The 12,828-nt window shown below is 66.0% G+C and overlaps 1 protein-coding gene across 3 annotated transcripts in view; it reads right to left on the minus strand.

Annotated features, from left to right (window-relative positions):
- Positions 1–3,893: 3,893 nt before the first annotated feature.
- The window catches only part of PPP2R2D (protein phosphatase 2 regulatory subunit Bdelta), a 37,391-nt gene continuing 28,456 nt past the window's right edge, over positions 3,894–12,828 (minus strand). For 2 of the 3 annotated variants that reach the window (XM_051830098.3, XM_070057070.2), the window contains 3 exons: positions 11,414–11,578; positions 9,204–9,465; positions 3,894–4,345 (listed from right to left, as the gene is read on the minus strand). In XM_051830098.3, coding sequence (XP_051686058.1) covers positions 4,066–4,345; positions 9,204–9,465; positions 11,414–11,578 — 707 coding nt within the window. In that variant the 3' untranslated portion in view covers positions 3,894–4,065. Of the gene's footprint in view, positions 4,346–9,203; positions 9,466–11,413; positions 11,598–12,828 lie in introns of all 3 variants that reach the window. The other variant, XR_016221398.1, reaches the window with a different exon arrangement.

Genomic DNA, 12,828 nt, shown 5'->3' on the forward strand with positions numbered 1-12,828 from the left:
TCCCCTCACCCTGATGGCACGCACAGCCCGAGAGTCCCCTCACCCCGACGGCACACACAGCACCGAGGGTCCCCTCACCCCGACGGCACGCACAGCCCCGAGGGTCCCCTCACCCCACGGCACACACAGCACCGAGGGTCCCCCCACCCCGACAGCACGCACAGCCCCGAGGCTCCCCTCACCCCGACGGCGTGCACGCGGCCCCGAGGGTCCCCTCACCCCGACGGCATGCACAGCCCCGAGGGTCCCCTCACCCCACTTACCCCACAGCACACACGCACCCCTGAGGGCCCCCCACCCCGACGGCGTGCACGCGGCCCCGAGGGTCCCCTCACCCCACTCACCCTACAGCACACACGCACCCCTGAGGGTCCCCCCACCCCGATGGCACGCACAGCCGAGGGTCCCCCCACCCCGACGGCACGCACAGCCCCGAGGGTCCCCTCACCCTGACGGCACGCACAGCCCCGAGGGTCCCCTCACCCCACAGCACACACGCACCCCCGAGGGTCCCCTCACCCCGACAGCACGCACAGCCCTGAGGGTCCCCTCACCCCACGGCACGCGGCCCCGAGGGTCCCTCTCATCCCACGGCACACACAGCCCCGAGGGTCCCCTCACCCCAGGGCACACACGCAGCCCCGAGGCGCCCCAGCTTCTCCCAGCACTCTCGGAGCACACAGGGAACTGGCCCCTCCAGGCCGCCTCTCGGCCGCAGCCCAGGCCCAGCAGGAGCCGGCGTTCTGCGTCCACACACCTGGGCTCCGGTCTCCAGGGGCTGCCGAGGAGGGAGGCGGCTCTACCGCGACCACGCGGGCCTGCCGTCACCTGCAGGCAGCGTGGGTGGAAAGCCTAAAGCTTCCTTGGGGGAAGCCTTACGGAGCTGACGCCTCCTCTGGACTGGCTTCCAGGCTGGAAAGCGGCAAACACTCAACGCCTCGCAGGAGAGGAGTCCCAGCACCCCAGGCCCCCGGAGCCTCGCTGGAGAGGACCCCCGGCACCCCAGCCCCCCGAGGCCTCCCTGGAGAGGACCCCCGGCACCCCAGGCCCCCGAGGCCTCCCTGGAGAGGACCCCCGGCACCCCAGGCCCCCGGAGCCTCGCTGGAGAGGACCCCCGGCACCCCAGGCCCCCGGAGCCTCGCTGGAGAGGACCCCCGGCACCCCAGGCCCCCGGAGCCTCGCTGGAGAGGACCCCCGGCACCCCAGGCCCCCGGAGCCTCGCTGGAGAGGACCCCCGGCACCCCAGGCCCCCGGAGCCTCGCTGGAGAGGACCCCCGGCACCCCAGCCCCCCAAGGCCTCGCTGGAGAGGACCCCCGGCACCCCAGCCCCCCAAGGCCTCGCTGGAGAGGACCCCCGGCACCCCAGGCCCCCAAGGCCTCGCTGGAGAGGACCCCCGGCACCCCAGGCCCCTGGAGCCTCGCTGGAGAGGACCCCCGGCACCCCAGGCCCCCGGAGCCTCGCTGGAGAGGACCCCCAGCACCCCCAGCCCCCCGGGGCCACGTGCTGCTGCTGTCCTAGAGTGGAGTGGAGATGAGGGCTCAGGGACGCGGCCCCCACCCCGCCGCGGGAGACCCAGCCCTTGACGCAGACGTGGGGAGTGGGCCGGCGGACGGTCTCCGGCTCTGCTCTCCAAATGAATTAAAGGCCAGTTTTTTAGAGCTGCTGCCTCGGGGGCTGGTGCTGTAGTGTAGGGCACTGGTGCCAGCATCCCATACGGGTGTGGGTTCGAGTCCCGGCTGCTCCACTTCCGACCCAGCTCCCTGCTGTGGCCTGGGAAAGCAGCGTAGGATGACCAAGTCCTTGGGCCCCTGCACCCACGTGGGAGACCTGAAGAAGCTCCCGGCTCCGGATCAGCTCAGCTCCGTGGTGGCCATTTGGGGAGTGAACCAGCGGATTAAGACTTCTCTGTCACTCTTTCAAATACACAAAATAAATCTTCAGAAAAAAAATCCCTGCTGCCCCCTGCCGGTCCCGAGGGGAGCAGCCCTGTTAAAGGAGGCAGGGAAGGTGGGCGAGCGGCCGGCGAGGCCCACAGGGACCTCAGGCGCAGGCTGCTGTCCTGGGACCCCAGAGGACGGCTGCGGCTGCCCCGCCCACTCCCACGCTCAGTGGCCAGGCCCCTCCCTCCCTGCCCCAGGGGCGCAGGTCCCACGTGTGGAGCCCCAGCCAACGCAGCCTCCCGGCACCAGCACAGGAGCCCTGGTGAGCACGCGTGCCTGTGAGCGCGCCTGTGCTGGGCTGTGAGCACGTGCCGTGGGCAAGCGTGTACCCGTGTGTGCCCGTGAGCGCACGCCCACCTGCAACGGTGGCCAGCCTGGCTACAGGGGAGCAGGGAGGCCTCAGCCCAGTGCCTGTGGGCGCCAGCGCCCCGAGCGGGGGTCCTCACGCCCAGGGCAGCCTCACTGCGGCCTGGCCGCGGCACTGCCCCTCTGAGGTGGGCACAGCCCCTGGGAGAGGGCAGTGGGCCCAGCCGGGCCCTCCAAGCCTGCTGTCAGGCTTCTGCCCAGCCCCCTGCTGGCCCAGGCCCCACCCCTCTTGGCACCTGAGCCGCGACCCCGCCTCATGCCGGGGCTCTGAGCACTGCCGGTCTCGCAGGCCGGACGTGGCGCGCTCGGGCTGGCCTGGTCCCCACGCCAGTGCCAACACCCATGTCCTCAGCTCTGTGACAGACGCAGGGCCCCGGGCCGCGCCGGGCCAGGCGCAGAAGTTCCCATTGCGTGTGCTGAGGTTTCTCAATGACGTGGGCTTTCCAACACGAGGACTTTCTGTCCTGAATGGCGAGACCCGTGTGCAGCTCCATTTTCCTCTCGAAGAACGCGCCCAGGGCAGGGAGCGCGGAATGCCCACCCCGTGGGTGCCTGGCTCCTCCGGTCCCCCGAGGAGGCGCAGGTGGCAGCTGCAGCCCTGGGTCCCCGCCAGGAGCTCCCGGCCCTGGCTGCCCGGGGAGTGAACAGGGGACGATGGGAACAAAGCCCAGGGGAGGGAGGCGAGCACTCAGCAGCCCAGCAGCCGTAGCCCACAGCCCGCAGCCCACGAATCCCGAGCGCTGGACACGTCCCAGGGTGAGCTCTCCGGAGCGCTACCAGCGGGGAAGGGGAGACCACGGTCCACGAAAAGGAAAACACGCAAAACACACCAAGTCTGACAACCGCGGAGCCTTACCTCATGGGGGTGGGGCTCCCAGCCTGTGGGACGCGCTTGCTCGGGGACAGTCTGATGGCGGAGGCTCCCAGCCTGCGGACACGCTCGGGGACAGTCTGATGGTGGAGACTCCCAGCCTGTGGACACGCTCGGGGACAGTCTGATGGCGGAGACTCCCAGCCTGCGGGATGTGCTCAGGGACAGTCTGATGGAGACTCCCAGCCTGTGAGAAGCGCTCCGTGAGAGTCTGTGACAGACTGATGGCGGAGCCTGTGGGAAGCGCATCTCCGCCCCCCCCCCCCACCCCGCGCAGGTGCGCTCACCTGTCCGTCCCTTCAGGGCTCAGCAGGCGTTTCTGTCCACAGTGCCTGCCGTCGAACCACGCGGCTCACTGCACTTTCTGTCAGAACAGTTGAACAAAGACAGGCGGCCCCGTCTTCCTGACAGGCAGGCCGTGCCGGGTGGCTCGGCCCCACACGGAGTCACGGACGGCACGCGACCTAAGACCCGGCTCTGAGCGAGGCACTTTCCACGGGACCCAAACGCCCTCCGTGGGCGTGGACTCAGGGCCCCGCTCCCGCGTCTACTGTGTGCTGCAGCGGGAGGCGTGAGGGCAGCTGGGGGCGGGCGGGCGCCCCGTCCGAAGGGCCGTGGGAGCCAGCCCAGCCCACGAGGACCTGGCGGCACCCGCTCCCTGGGTGTTCGGGCTTATCGACTGGAAAAGAAGGCTCGGACGTACGGAAGCCGTGTATCTGAGGAATGGCCTTTATTGAGCAACGTCCGCCAGCTCCGCCTGGAGCAGCAGCCCCCGCTCGCCCCGCGCGGGAAGGGAGGAGGAGCCTGGCGCTTGTGCCGGGGAGGCCGCTGCCCGCCTGGGGCAGGGGGGCCGGCGTGGCGATGGCGGCGGCGAAGAGCCGGCGCCCCTAGTTGGCCTTGTCCTGGAATATATACAAGTTATTGGTGGCGGCCACGGCGATGGTGTTCTCCACCGGGTGCCAGGCCGTGTGCAGGATCTTCTTGTTGAAGTCCAGACTGTCCACACTGATCTCGTCCTTCTTCCTCTTCCCGCCCGCGCACACCTTCCGGGGCTTGAGGCTGGCGCGAGGCTTGCTGTTCTCGCGAGAGGCCTCCAGCGTGACGTCCCTCCGCGAGCTCCTGTCGAACATCCTGAAGAAGTTGTTGTAGGAGCCAGTCATGATGGCGCTGTGCAAAGCCAGAGAGCGACAGCGTGAGCACAGCCAGGTCCCGGGCAGACGGCAGGACGGGGACAAGGGGGGGGGGGAGGAGGAGGAGGAGGAGGAGGAGGAGGAGGGAGGGGGAGGAGGAGGAGTGAGGAGGAGGGAGGGGTGAGGAGGAGGGAGGGAGGAGGTGAGGAGGAGGAGGAGGGAGGGGGAGGAGGAGGAGGAGGGAGGGGGGGAGGAGGAGGAGGAGGGGAGGAGGAGGAGGAGGAGGAGGAGGGGAGGAGGAGGAGGAGGAGGAGGAGAAGGAGGCGGAGGTGGAGGAGGAGGAGGAGCAGCAGCTGATTTCCCGTTCCTGGGCTCAGACGCTGTCTCTGCAGGGACGGGGCAATGGGCCTGGGGGACGGCTGGGGGCTGGGGCCGTGGGCTGGACCGCCTGCCTGCGCAGCCCCGGCCTCTGCCCTGCCCTGCAGGTCCCCACCTCTCAGCGCTGTCACTCAGGCGCTGGCCACACGGTGCGTTTCAGCTTCCCAGTTCTCACTCAAAGGCACAAGCAGCGCCTTGCGCAGCGAGGCCCCCGCCCTTGCAACAAAGGAAGAGAGAGGCGGCAGGCGGCGCTGCCACCTGATCCTGGGCCTGAGGACGCGTCTGGTTCTGGCCCAGGAGGTTCTTTTCTCCCCCGGTCCCACCATGTCCTATGGCACCACGCGGCTGGTGCAGCGTCTCCGGCCTCCCCGTGACGCCTGCGGTTCCTACAAGGGGACCAGGCCCGAGCCAGCTGCCTGCAAACCCTGCAGCGTCTGTCCAACCCCACAGAGCACGTGCACCAGGAAACAAGAGCCAGAGCACACGCTGCCACTGACGCCGGCGGGAGAACGCAGACCATGACGGCGAGGCCTGGCGCGGCCCCCCCCCGAGTTCTCCAAACCGCCTTCCCCGCGGGGCTCTCCGGGACGCTCTGAGAGCAGCGGCGGCTGCCACTCAGAGCAGAACAGCACCGTGTGGCCGGCACCACTCGAGTGTCCGGCGCGTGCTAACGGCGCGACACAGCAAGCTCCCGGCAGCTCTATCGCGACTTCAAGTGCTTGGCAGGCAGCGCCCAGCAGAGGTGGCGAGCCCGCCTCAGCGCCTGAGCCGCTGGCTCTGTGCCCCACAGGGCAAAGGCCCACTCCCGGCCAGAGGCTCTGCCGGTCTCTGCTGGACAAGCGCGGGGGCGCAGGAGCAGGGTCCCAGGCAGAGCGAGGAGACGGCCTCCATGACCGTCCTCCCAGAGGACAGCGCCGGGTCTCGGGCACCTGCACCCTGCATGGCAGACGGCGGCGCCCACGGCGAGCTGTGTCCCTGAGCCTGCTCTGGGTGCCGCCCGCAGCTGTGCGCTGCCATGCCGGGTGGGTGGTCTCAGGGTGTCCCACAGCCAGCGTGGGCACGCCCCCCGGCCCCGCCCCTTTCCTGGATTTCTGGCTCAGGGAAGAAAAGGCGCCCTGGTGACGTCAGCTGGCCGAGTCCTACCCAGGATGAGAGTCTGCACCCGCTTCTGGGATTTCCCAGGGTCGGATGCCGCTCTTCTCCAGGGAGCTGCCTGCAACCCTGCCCTGCCCGAGTGCCCGGGCTCTGCTCGCCCCTCCCCCCGGTTCTGTGCATTCTGCTTCGGGTCTCACCGCAGCCTCGAGATGGTGAGGACCTGAGTGCGGCTGAGTTTCTCACTGCTTCCCTCAGGGTTTCGCTGAAGGAGGCCCACACGGTCCCCCTCAGGACCTCCAAACACCCGGCTCATTCACCGCGTGGTGAGGAAGGGCCGTCGGGAGCAGCACGGGCGTGCACGGCAAGGCTGCCCTGGCTTGCTCCGCCTCCAGGCCTCTTGGCTCGGCTGTCTCTGACCCCACCAATTCCAGGACGGCTCCCTGCTGCAGCACATCCCACACTGGTTCCTTTGGATCTCACTCTTGTGCGCTTCCTGGTTTCCGCCTGATAATGCCTTAATTTGTTCACTTTTACTTTGTTAGAATTTTTTATTTGGGGGTCAGCACTGTGATGCAGTGGGTAAAGCCACCACCTGCAACACCGGCATCCCATATGGGTGGCTGGTTGGAGTCCCGGCTGCTCCATCTCTGACCCAGCTCCCTGCTAATGGCTTAGGGAAGCAGTGGAAGACGGCCCGAGTGCCTAGGCCCCTGCAGCCACGAGGGAGACCAGGAGGAAGCGCCGTCTCTCGGTTTCAGACTGGCCCAGCTCCGGCCACTGTAGCTGTCTGGGGAATGAGCCAGTGGGAGGAAGACTCTCTGTTGCTGCCTTTCTTTTTTGTAACTCTGCCTTTCAAATAAGTAACTGTATCTTAAAGTATTTTACAAATTTGTTTGAAAGATACACACAGCGGGGGGAGGGGTGGATGACACAGCTTCCACCTGCCGGTTCACTCCTGCCAGAGCAGGGCTGGGCTGCGTCAAAGCCAAGGGCCCAGAACTCATCCCAAGTCTCCCACATGAGTGGCAGAACGCCTGAGCCGTCACCTACTGCCTTCTAGGGTGCGCACTAGCAACATCTGGAATTGGAAAGAGCTGGGACTCGAACCCAGGTACTCCAGCGTGTGGGTGGCCCCATCAGCGCCTTAACCCTGCGCCGAACGCTGGCCCCCACGGGCACCTTCCCGGGCCATCACTTGATTCGGCACAGGATTCTGGTGGCTTCCTGTGGCGCGCACAGGAGCTTACGGCAGTTGTCACGCCGCGTCGGGCTCAGCCGCGGTCTGCGCCCACCAGAACTCACGGAGGCCTCCTCCCCAGTGCAGCAGCGAGCTGAGCTGCCGGGGTTAGTTGCCATGACAATGGCTGCAAGAGGGGGCTTCCTCAGCTTGCTCTCCGCCATGCAGTCTCCCTCCGCCTCCCTCCCACCACAGGATGCCACCTGCCACGCTGGGACACAGCCAGAGGCCCGGCAGAGCCGCCCCATCCTGTCAAGTCCAAGGCTCTGCAGTAAATGCAGCTCTCCTGGTTAGGAGCCATTCAGACAGGAAACGCATCCATCCAGCCACTGCGGCTGCGCCCACAGCGTGTCACCAGCAGAAGGGACCACTGGGCTCCGGAATCTGGGTCTCCCTAAGCCAAGAGAACTCCCGGCCGCAATCACTTTGCCGATTGCTTCCTCTTGCCCCTGCACGTCCGGGCACTTCTCTGCCTGGCTACGGCCAGCCTGGCCCAGCCCTCTTCCTTCACCTCTCCCCTGACAGTCTGGGCTGAACCGTGGACAACTTCTACTCTCCTTGCAGTTCACATGCAGACATGCGTGGCAGTGTGTGCCCGTGCGCTGCTCGCGCGCCCATTTCGGAATCCTCAGTGCCCTGGGAGCGTGGGAGGGGCCGCCCCCGGCTGCGGCTGCTGCAGGCCGCCCTGGTGCTCCCGGCCAGTTGAGACGCCTGCAGCCCACGCTGAGCGCCTGGGGGCAGGTCCCACCTGTGCTTCCTGTGGGGGCCCAGCCTGGGAGGCTGCCGGCGACGGCCCAAACACCTGCGTCCCTGCCGCCCAGATGGGAGTGCCAGGCTCCTGGTTTCAACCTGACCCAACCCTAGCTGTTATGGGCATTTGGGGAGCGAACCAGTGGGTGGAAGATCTATGTCTGTGTCACTCTCTAAACAAACAGATAAAAAGTGCAGGCTTGCTTACTGCACAATCAAGGGTGCCCTCCCGAAGCCCAGGCTGCCCGCTGCGCCCTGTGCAGCCGTGGGCTCTGCCCTCTGACCCGGGAACCCCATGTCTTCAGCAGCATCACAGAACTCTGGGTCGGCCTGTCAGTCTGCAAACAGTGCAAAAGCCCAGCGCTGGAAACGCCCTGCCCCTCCAGGTGCGCAGCGCTGCCGTGTGGGACCCTGGGCTCCCGAGTGCGCGGGTTTCCAGGTTGCTGCGGTCCCAAGACCGGCGTCAGGGCCTCCGAGGCAGGCACGGTCACACGCAAGAGCTTTTCTCAGAATGCTTGGCTGTGACCGCAGCACACTCGGCCGTCAGAGAGGAGGCAGCAGCACCCTCTGGGATCAGCCGGTGCCCCCACGGCAGCCTGGACACTGGGGCTCCTTCTCATTCTGGTTCGGCTCCCGCGTCACTTCTGGCCCTGGTGAGACCCCTGCGCCCATGTGTGAGCTCTCACGGGAGCTTCCAGGGGCCTCTGCCAGTGTCTGGGCAGGGGCTGTGCCGGTCGCGACGCCTCTTGGGAAGTCTGATCCCACATGGAGTGCCTGGTTAGTCCAGCTCTGCTGACCCCAGTCCCTGCAGACGCACGCGGGAGGCAGCAGGTGACAGCTCACGTGGCCGGGTTCCTGGCAGCCACGTGGAGCCCAGGACTGAATTTTCCCAACTCCTGCTTTAACCTGGCCCCGTCCTGGTTGTGGGTATTTGGGAGTGAACCTGTAGATGAGAGAGGTCTGTCTCTCTGTCCCTTCAAGTAAAATAAAATAAAATAAAGAATGCCTGGTCGATCACTTACTCACTGAACTCTGTAAACTTAAATTCTACATAAAATGCTGTCAGACCCTCTGTCCTCTGACCTGGCATTTTCTGGTACAATATTGAAACCCCCAGAGATGGTGCCATCGCCAGCGTCCGCACAAAGTGCCCAGGCGCCCCGTCAGCCCTGTGAGCGTGGCCGGGGCCCTGGCCCTTCCTTCCAGAAGAGGGCAGCCAGACACACGGCCAATCCAGCGACATCCTGCCCACGCACCCGGGCACCAGCCGCCATCCGTGGGGCAGCGGTGCCGTGCGCGTCCCAGGAGGCGCCCGCTTTCCTCTCCCGCCGGGACCACGGCGCGCCCTTCCCCGACGCCCCCTCCCTGACCTGCGAGTCTGGCCTGGGCCCACGGCCGAGGGCGCCCCGGGGCCGCTCGTCAGGACCGGGCTCACCTGTCGGAGCCGTTCCAGCAGCACTCGAACTTGTCAAAGATGCAGTCGTTCTCGTACAGCGAGCAGAGCTTGCTCCGCAGGTACTCGTGCACCTGGTGCGTCTCCACGGGCCTGCTCTCCATGTTGAGGTCCCACACCTTCACCGACAGGTAGTCCCTGGTCATCATGTACCGCCCGCTGTGGCTGAACTTGACGTCGGAGATGGAGGAGATGATCTCTGAGAAGAAGGACCTGCTGCTGGGATCCTCTGGCTCCTCAAAGACTGAAAAGCAGAGGAAGCGGTCAGGGTCAGACGGCGCGGCCGCTCCGGCCCAGGCAGCCGGCCCGCGGGGGCTCCGCAGGGCGGGGCTGCACCTCCGCTCCTTCCGACTCCTCCCAGGTTTTCACATCGCCTTCAACGCCCCCGGCTCAGGGCTCCAAGTGAGACATCCCAGCACCAGGCACCAACACGGGCCGGGCCGCGGAGGTGCCGACACGGAATCTCCCCTGGATTCCGGGCAAGGCCCTGGGCTGGGATCTGCAGGAGCTCCTCGGGGCTTCCTGATGCGTGCACAGCCAGAGACCGCGTTAGGGGACGCCGGCCCCCTCCCAGGCCTGGGCCGAGCACAAGGTGTCCTGCCGTGTCTGGGGCGCACACGCTGAAGAGTCTGCCGCAGTGAGCAGCCCTTCAACCTGCAGAGCTAGGGTCCCACCTGCCAAAGCCACTCGGCAAAGGGTTCATTTTCAACTGCGACAGCCACGTGCTGCCACGACGACACTCAGCTCCCGCCTTCACAGAGGCCCCGAACGCTCCTGGGCAGGGCTTGAGACCCCCCCCCCCGCCCCGCCCAGCACGCGGCCACGCCTGCAGCACAGGACACAGCAGCCCTTGGTTTTCAGCTGCTTCTGCTTCTTCCTCTCTTCTTCTAACTCTCAAACTTATTCACCTGCAGGTCTTGCAACCAAAATTAACTTCCAGGCAGCAGGTTCTAACACCAAACAGTAACTGAGTTCAGTTCCTTTGCACTGGGGTGGGCCCTGGCGCAAGGGCTAGGACAGCGCTCGGCACGCCATGCGCCTTGTCGGAGTGCGTTCCAGTCCAACCCGACTTCCTGCAGGGCACACCCTGGGAGACAGCAGGTGGGCCCTGTCAGTCACACACAGACGCAGATGGGAGTTCTGGGCTCCCAGCTTCAGCCTGGCCCGGCCCCGGCTGTTGCAGCATCTGAGTGGATCAGCAGATGGCAGATCTCTAGCTGTCTTTCCAATCAAAAACAAAGCTTTACTTTCAGGAACAGGAAACTGTGCTCTAGGTGCCACCATGAAGACACGGGCAGGCATCAGAGGACACGGCCCCTCCCCAAGTGCCATGGGACAGGGTTTCTGCGCCGCAGGCCCCTGTAGCAGGCACAGGAGCACAGAACGCCCCCTTTTAAAAGTTTACTTTTATTTATTTGAAAGGCAGAGAGGAAGACAGAGACAGCTTCTGTTCGCAGGTTTGCTTCCCAAATGCCCAAGACTAGCTGGGGCTGGGCCAGGCTGAAGCCAGGACCAGTCTCCCTTGTGGGTGGGGGGCAGAGACCCCGCACTTGGGGCCTCACTGCTGCCTCCGGGCGTCTGCATTAGCAGGAAGCTGGACTGGAAGCAGAGCTGGGGCCTGGCTGCAGGCACTCCAATGTGGGATGCAGGCTTCCCAAGGGATGGCTTAAACCACCGTGCCACACACTCTCCCCAGGGGTGCCGAATCCTTAACACACTTAGTCTGAGGAAGAGAGCGAGGCAGAAAGCTGTCAACAGCTAGAGTCAATGGGTGAGGATGAGCAAGGGTGCCTGAGGCTGCAGCTGACAGAGGTCCCACAGGCGCTGCCTGGCGGCTCTGGGGCTGGTGAGTGCGCTCTGCTCCGCGGGCGCAGCTGCACCTGCTCCTGCCCGGCCTGGGGGAGGACCAGCAAGGTTTCCAGGACGCCTGTCTCCAAACACCATGGCAGACTGTGGTTTTCCACCGAGTCGGGCCAAGTAAGAACAAAGCCACCACCGTTCTTCTCATGACTGCACGCATTCGAACGCCAGACCTCAGGGACCTGGCTCCAGGTCCAGCAGAGCTCACCGGTGAGACGCGCTCTCGCAGCCCGGCCCAGGTGCTAGTGCTCTGAGGGAGACAGCACTGCCCGCCGGGAGCCTGCCGTGTGGGCCCCAGGGAGCCGCCTGTCTGGTGGCCGCGGGACACTCACATTTGGCGTGCCTGTCGCACAGGGCGGACGAGCGCATGTCGCACAGCCGCACGGTGCCCTTGCTGCTGCTGTAGACGAGCACGTTGCACTGGTGCGGGTGGAACTCGGCCGCCGTGATGACCTCCGTCAGCTCCTCCATGTTCGCGGGCTTGATGTCCACGATGTCTGCGGAGCAGCGTTAAGGCTCAGGGCTCAGCGCCAAGTTTGCCCTCAACAGGGAACACGTCACCACACAGGGAGGTGGAAGGCTCAGAGCAAAGCAGCCACCAGACAGAGGGCAGGCGTGAGCCCGCTAACAGACGACGGAGCACGGAGGGCCATGCAGGGACGGGACAGAGGGCAGGCGTGAGCCCGCTAACAGACGACGGAGCACGGAGGGCCATGCAGGGACGGGACAGAGGGGGGCAGGCGTGAGCCCACTAACAGACGACGGAGCACGGAGGGCCATGCAGGGACGGGACAGAGGGCAGGCGTGAGCCCGCTAACAGACGACGGAGCACGGAGGGCCATGCAGGGACGGGACAGAGGGCAGGCGTGAGCCCGCTAACAGATGACGGAGCACGAAGGGCCATGCAGGGACGGGACAGAGGGGGGCAGGCGTGAGCCCGCTAACAGACGACGGAGCACGGAGGGTCATGCAGGGACCGGACAGAGGGCAGGCGTGAGCCCGCTAACAGATGACGGAGCGCACGGAGGGCCATGCAGGGACCACCTCTCTGCTGTTCTCAGCGTGTGTTTAACCACCAAGAAAAAGTAACAGACGCACGCTACACACACCCAATACACACCCAATACTGCCACAGAGAATCTGATTATCTGACATGGAGAGCTTGCTCTGAATACTTGGAGCCACGTCCACGTAGAAACCAGTCAACTGAGACAAGAGGGAAGTCAGGATTCCACGATGGGTCAGCCTGGCCGCCCGCTGCAGCTGTGCCGGAGAGACTAGCCCGCGGCTGTCCAGGGGAAGTCACCGACACCGACAGCGGGCAGGGAGAGATGCACAGTGAGCCCTGTCTGCCCGGCCTGCTGGCTGGGGCACGTGCGGGCCACGGGGCGGGGGGAGCCCACGAGGGGCCCAGCGAGTCCGAGAGGAGGCAGCAGGTTCCGGGAAGGCTGCAGGGCTCAGCGCGAGGAGCTGCCCAGCCAGGCCCGTGACCTCAGTGCGGGGCAGCACGGGCAGGAGGCCGAGTCTCCAGAGCATGTGTGAGCAGGGCTGGGGCTCTGCCCAGAATCCACATGGCCCCGGGCGCAGCAGCCGGACAGGCGACGGAGGGCACGAGGCCACGGCTGACGACTGACTGCCCGGAGGCAGCGCAAGCCCCACGCCACACTGCTCCCAGGCAGGGAGTGAAATGCCACCCTCGTCACCCTCGTCTAAGCTTCCGCCATTTCATGATCTGTCAGCAATGTAG

This window comes from Oryctolagus cuniculus, chromosome 15, assembly GCF_051225735.1.
Source record: "Oryctolagus cuniculus isolate XC-2025 breed Fujian yellow rabbit chromosome 15, ASM5122573v1, whole genome shotgun sequence".
Lineage (NCBI taxonomy): Eukaryota > Metazoa > Chordata > Mammalia > Lagomorpha > Leporidae > Oryctolagus > Oryctolagus cuniculus.